This window comes from Oreochromis niloticus, linkage group LG9 (assembly GCF_001858045.2).
Source record: "Oreochromis niloticus isolate F11D_XX linkage group LG9, O_niloticus_UMD_NMBU, whole genome shotgun sequence".
NCBI classification, from domain to species: Eukaryota; Metazoa; Chordata; class Actinopteri; order Cichliformes; family Cichlidae; genus Oreochromis; species Oreochromis niloticus.
Window position 1 is genome coordinate 31,481,640 of NC_031974.2, and position 5,770 is coordinate 31,487,409.

The window sequence follows — 5,770 nt, forward strand, 5'->3', positions numbered from 1 at the left end:
TCGATATGGAAGCCTTCAGTTATTTTACCCCATGTTTCTACAACACCAGAGCATGTTCTAAGATTGTAGGAGAAACGTCTTGATGCATTCTCAATCATCCAGGAAAGTAAATCTCCAAAAGTTGAATCTGTTCATCTGGACGTAGCGTTTTGTGGGAGAAACGTTTCGTCACTCATCCAAGTGACTTCTTCAGTCTCAGCTTTATACACCGATTTATACATCGGGGAAACCAAACAACCTCTAGCGAAGCGGATGGCACAACACAGAAGAGCAATCTCATCAGGCCAGGACTCTGCAGTTTATTTACACCTACAGGCCAGTGGACACTCTTTCAACGATGAGGATGTACACATCCTGGACAGGGAAGAACGCTGGTTTGAGCGCGGAGTCAAGGAGGCCATTTACGTGAAAAGGGAAAGACCATCTCTGAATCGAGGAGGGGGCCTAAGGGTACATCTTTCGCCATCTTACAATGCTGTGATTGCAGCCATTCCCCAACCCTCTGTGAATGGTACTCATGGCCATTGATCAGTGGTCTTTGATCAGTGGGTTTTGGTCAGTGATTGTTGATCAATGGTCATGGGAATTTGCATAATTATGATTAAGGAACTGACCTCACAGCCCATTGTTCCTTCAGTGGGCTGGTTTCAGTCATTATGCAAATGTACTGTTTATAAGGTTTGGGGAAACCTGCAGTCAGCTGAGACTGAAGAAGTCACTTGGATGAGTGACGAAACGTTTCTCCCACAAAACGCTACGTCCAGATGAACAGATTCAACTTTTGGAGATTGTAGGAGAAAGGTTCACTTTTAATGTCAAAAAGTTCAAAGAACTCAGGCTTGGCTAAAGAACGATTGCTCTGATCGTCTAGTATTACATATGCCTTAACAGCTCTGTCCTTGTAACCTTTAGGGTACACCCATGCAAGACATATCTTGGAACATGAACGTCCCCACTGACCTGGACCGCACACGTCTGTGCAGCTTGTTGTGACATCAACCGTGTCGTGACTGTTTTCTCTCTCCCCGCCATTCTCTTGTGCCGGAGGTGGAGCCTTGTTGGTCTGTGGTGGAGGACCAGGATCCCTGACTGCGTCGTGACTTGTGCTGTCACATTCAGAACACTTTACTGATGATTTGCATTCCTTCGCAAGATGAGTGTCTGAAGAACAGCATCTGAAGCATATTCCTTTCTCTTTGAGGAAGGCCTTCCTTTCGTCCAGTGGTTTATTCCTAAATGTTCTGCATCTTTTGAGCGGGTGTGGCTTGTTATGCAGTGGGCAGTTCCGGTCAAAGTCCTTGTTAGGGGGAGGAATATTGGTTTTGTGTACCATAATTGGTTTGCTGGAATTTAAGTTTTTTGCAAAAGGTTTTTCTGGTTTTAAGTTTTGCTGGTGGAAACTTGGATCATTGCGTTTCTTTGCCTCTTTACATAATAATTCACAGAAGTACTCAAAGGGTGGGAAACAGCCCTGGTTGTTCTCTTTCTATTGAGAGCCGTGTGACATCCACCTCTCCTGAAGTCCATATGGGAGTTTGTCTACGATTGGGCTAATTCCACGAGAAGTGTCCAGATAGAGTAGACCAGGCAGATGGCCGTCTTCCTTAGCGCCTTGAATCTCTTGCAGTAAATCTCCTAGTTCACGTAGCTTGACATGATCTTTGACTGTTATTTTTGGGAAACTGTCCAACCGTTGGAAAAGTGACCTTTCGATTATTTCTGATGCTGCATAACATTCATTCAGTCTTTCCCATGCTTTGTATAGCGCTAATGTGGGGTTGTTGACATATACTGAACGTATGTGTTTCACCTGATCACTTGACTCCCTCCCTAACCACTTCGTCATGAGATCTAGCTCTTGAATGGGGGTGAGTTGGACCTCGGCTGTTGCACTGGTAAACGAAGAGCACCATGCTCTGTAGTTCTCTGGCCTATCGTCGAACTGGTAAAGGCCTGAGATTATTAAATCTTGACGTGCCATGTATTGGGCAAAGGGCTCTGCTGGATTTGAAATGCTGGCTGTGGTGTTATAGTTATGTTGAGGTATGAATGGTGAGCTGCATGGGTTGTGAGAGGTATTTTGTTTCTCCACTTTAGGTTTTGTTTCTGTCACGGTCTGGCAGGCAGACCGTGGGGAATGATGGAGATAGGACCCAAACGCTGGACTTAGTGGAATGAGCAGTGCATTTATTTACAGTGGGGGTAAATGTACACCACACAATAATTCTCCAGAGTGCTCCCTCAACTCCTGTGTTGTGCCTTCTCCCAAGTGCTGGTATTTCGTGCTCTCTGCTTCTGTGCCTACGCACACCCCGTGCGTCCTGCAGTCCCGTGTTCCACTCTCCTGAGGATAAAACAGCAGACGCAGCTGTTATGACACCAACTCAGCAGGCATACACTAAACAGTACTTGAGACACTGACATGGAGTCTAACTCAACGATCCTGCGCCGGAGGAAGCCCCATCGCTCTGTTATGTAGCTCCCCCGACGAGCCTGATCAGAAGCAGGTGTGTGGGAACATAGGCGTGTCCAGCAGCCGGCAGGACCGCACCCATCAGGCCTGCAGGTGGCTGTCCTTCATCCTCCAGCCACACCTGTAGACACACACACGAACACACACCAGCATGGAACACAAGAGCACAGTGCCGCAAACATACATCCAATAATAACAATAATGATAATGATAATAATAATAAAGGTCCACACTGTTCACGGACCCCGAGTCCCCGGAACCGGGTCCGTGACAGTACCCCCCCTCTAAGGGTCGACTCCCGACGACCCTAAAACAAAAACACAAAAACCAAAAACCACAGTACAACCAACCCAGGGCGGGCGGTGGGGGGTCCAGGACGGAGGGCCCCAAAACCACTCCAACAACTCCACTAAACAACAAAAAGGAACACGTCAGTTCATTAGTCCAACCCCAGCCCTAATGGCAGCGGACATAGTTCTGGCAACCGACCTGGTGGGCGGCAAAACAGGTGAGATCTACTGTGGGCAAGCAGAGGCAGAAAACAGTTCCGGAGGCCTACCTCTAGTCCATCGGAGGGAACGCTGGACCTCCGGCAGACGGCCATGGGTCCGGTAGCAACGACAAAACAGTTCAGGGGGCCTGCCACTGATCCAGTGGCGGTGAAGCTTCAGCTCAGGCGGCCTGCCGCAGGTCCGGTAGCAGCGGCGAAACGGTTCCGGTGGCCTTCTCCGGGTCCAGTGACGGTGGCGGCGGCGCTGCTGCTCCTCTGGCGGCTTGCCCCGGGTCCAGTGGCGGCGGCGAAACGGTTCCGGTGACCTTCTCCGGGTCCAGTGACGGCGGCAGCGGCGCTGCTGCTCCTCTGGCGGCTTGCCCCGGGTCCAGTGGCGGCGGCGGCGCTCCAGTGAGCAACAGCGAGGTGTGGCACATGGGCGATGACGCGCTGGTCGCTGACGTGGACGCGCTGGATGTGGATGGTGTGGAGGGCGCGCCGGACGTGGACGGCGTGGAGGGCGTGGACCCTGCACACTGACCCCCGCGTAGGCTGATCGGATTCCTCCCGCCCGCCGACCTCCGATGGCTGTGCGTGCTCCTCCGGCCTGCCGAGCCCCTCTCTCGATGGCGGGCACTCCTCTCGCTCTCCGAGCTCCTGCTCCTGCTGCAGCTCCGGCCCCTGCAGCTCCAGCTCAGGCGGTGCGCGCTTCTCCGGCCCGCCGGGCCCCTCTCTTGACGGTAGCCGCTCCTCCCGCTCGCCGAATTCCGGCTCTGGCTCACAGAGCTCCTCCTCAGGTGGTGCGGGCTCCCTCCGCTCGCTGAGCTCTGCCGGCTCGCTGAGCTCCACAGTTGGCGAGGCGGGCTCCTCCGGCTCGCTGAGCTCCACAGTCGGCTCGCTGAGCTCCACAGTCGGCGAGGCGGGCTCCTCCCGCTCGCTGAGCTCCTCCGGCTCGCTGAGCTCCTCCGGCTCGCTGAGCTCCACAGTCGGCGAGGCGGGCTCCTCCCGCTCGCTGAGCTCCTCCGGCTCGCTGAGCTCCTCCGGCTCGCTGAGCTCCACAGTCGGCGAGGCGGGCTCCTCCGGCTCGCTGAGCTCCTCCGGCTCGCTGAGCTCCACAGTCGGCGAGGCGGGCTCCTCCGGCTCGCCGAGCTCCTCCTCCGGCTGCGACGCGGGCTCCCCCCGCTCGCCGAGCTCCTCCTCCAGCTGCGACGTGGGCTCCCCCGCTCGCCAAGCTCCTCCTCCGGCTGCGACGCGGGCTCCCCCGCTCGCCGAGCTCCTCCTCCGGCTGCGACGCGGGCTCCCCCCGCTCGCTGAGCTCCCGCTCGGGCTCGCTGAGCTGCCCCTCCGGCAGCGGCGCTGCTACGGATGGTCGATTCGGAGGCGAAGATGGTGATGCGGTAGCTGCAGGTGGTGAAGATGATGGTTGAGCGGGCGATGTGGAAGGTGAAGCTGAGAGTGCCGCGGTCGCTGCAATCTGATGGGACGCTGGTGGAGAAGTAGCTGCTGAGGGCGGAGGCGATGATGGTGTGGCAGCTACTCGTGGTCGACTGGACAGCGATGCAGGAACAACAGACTGGTGAAATGGTGGCAGAGTAGGTCCAGCAGACATATCGACCTCCAACTGAGGACGAGGATGAAAGGCTGACTGGACTAAAGACAGAGTTTCGTGCTGGGCAGCAGACAGAGTTTCGTGCTGGGCAGCAGACTGAGTTTCGTGCTGGGCAGCAGACTGAGTTTCGTGCTGGGCAGCAGACTGAGTTACGCGCTGTGCTACGGCTTCAGGTCGTGCTAACAGCTGGGTCACAGCATTAGCATTCACACAGTCCGAGGTAGAGTTGGCAGATGGGGTGTGTAAAGAAAAATTGTCCAAATGACTCACCACAGCCGACTGTTGAGAAGTCCGGAAATCCGGCTGCAGTGAAGAGTGCCGGCGGCGCGCGCGTCGCTTCTTTGACGATGCCGGGGCCGGCGCGAAAGGCTGAGATTCCACCAGTCGGCCGGGCAGGAGAGCAGCTGTGTGGTTTGGAGCAGCTGGTCCTTTGTCTGCCGACTCAGCAGATGCCGCGGAGGTGAGTGGAGATGTGGTGAGGTGCAGAGGGCGTGTGAGCTGTTTCCCCCGCAGTGGAGGGTCCAACAAGTGAGTCGCAAACGACGGTGGGGAAGCTATCTGCCTATGAGAAAAGAAACAGGCAGCAAGGGCTCCCAGGGAGGTCGCCACATCCTCCTCGCCCGGACAGCCCAAACCGAAAAGCTCAAAGCTGGAACTTGCCCTCAGCATGGTTATAATAGAAATTAATTTCTTAATGTCCAAAAAGCTCACAGAAAAGGTGGTTGAAGACAGGAAAGTATCAAAAAATACGACCTGTATGTGTCTCTGATGTGGATCTGCCGCCTGGATAATGCTCCGACAGCAATTCCAGAGCTGGGCGAGCAACCCCTCCTGTGAAACGGTCCTTGAGTCCGCTGGGCCCATGATGGCAGGATCGTTCTGTCACGGTCTGGCAGGCAGACCGTGGGGAATGATGGAGATAGGACCCAAACGCTGGACTTAGTGGAATGAGCAGTGCATTTATTTACAGTGGGGGTAAATGTACACCACACAATAATTCTCCAGAGTGCTCCCTCAACTCCTGTGTTGTGCCTTCTCCCAAGTGCTGGTATTTCGTGCTCTCTGCTTCTGTGCCTACGCACACCCCGTGCGTCCTGCAGTCCCGTGTTCCACTCTCCTGAGGATAAAACAGCAGATGCAGCCGTTATGACACCAATTCAGCAGGCATACACTAAACAGTACTTGAGACACTGGCATG

The 5,770-nt window shown here is 54.9% G+C and overlaps 1 protein-coding gene across 1 annotated transcript; it reads right to left on the reverse strand.

Moving 5' to 3' along the window:
- Positions 1 to 838: 838 nt before the first annotated feature.
- LOC109200061 (recombination repair protein 1-like) lies at positions 839 to 5,241 on the reverse strand. The gene is made up of 3 exons (XM_025910217.1): positions 4,423 to 5,241; positions 2,423 to 4,322; positions 839 to 2,344 (listed from the first exon to the last, which is right to left on the reverse strand). Exons 1-2 carry the CDS (start codon positions 5,239 to 5,241, stop codon positions 3,141 to 3,143), a joined length of 2,001 nt encoding a protein of 666 aa, XP_025766002.1. The 3' UTR covers positions 839 to 2,344; positions 2,423 to 3,140.
- Positions 5,242 to 5,770: the final 529 nt, after the last annotated feature.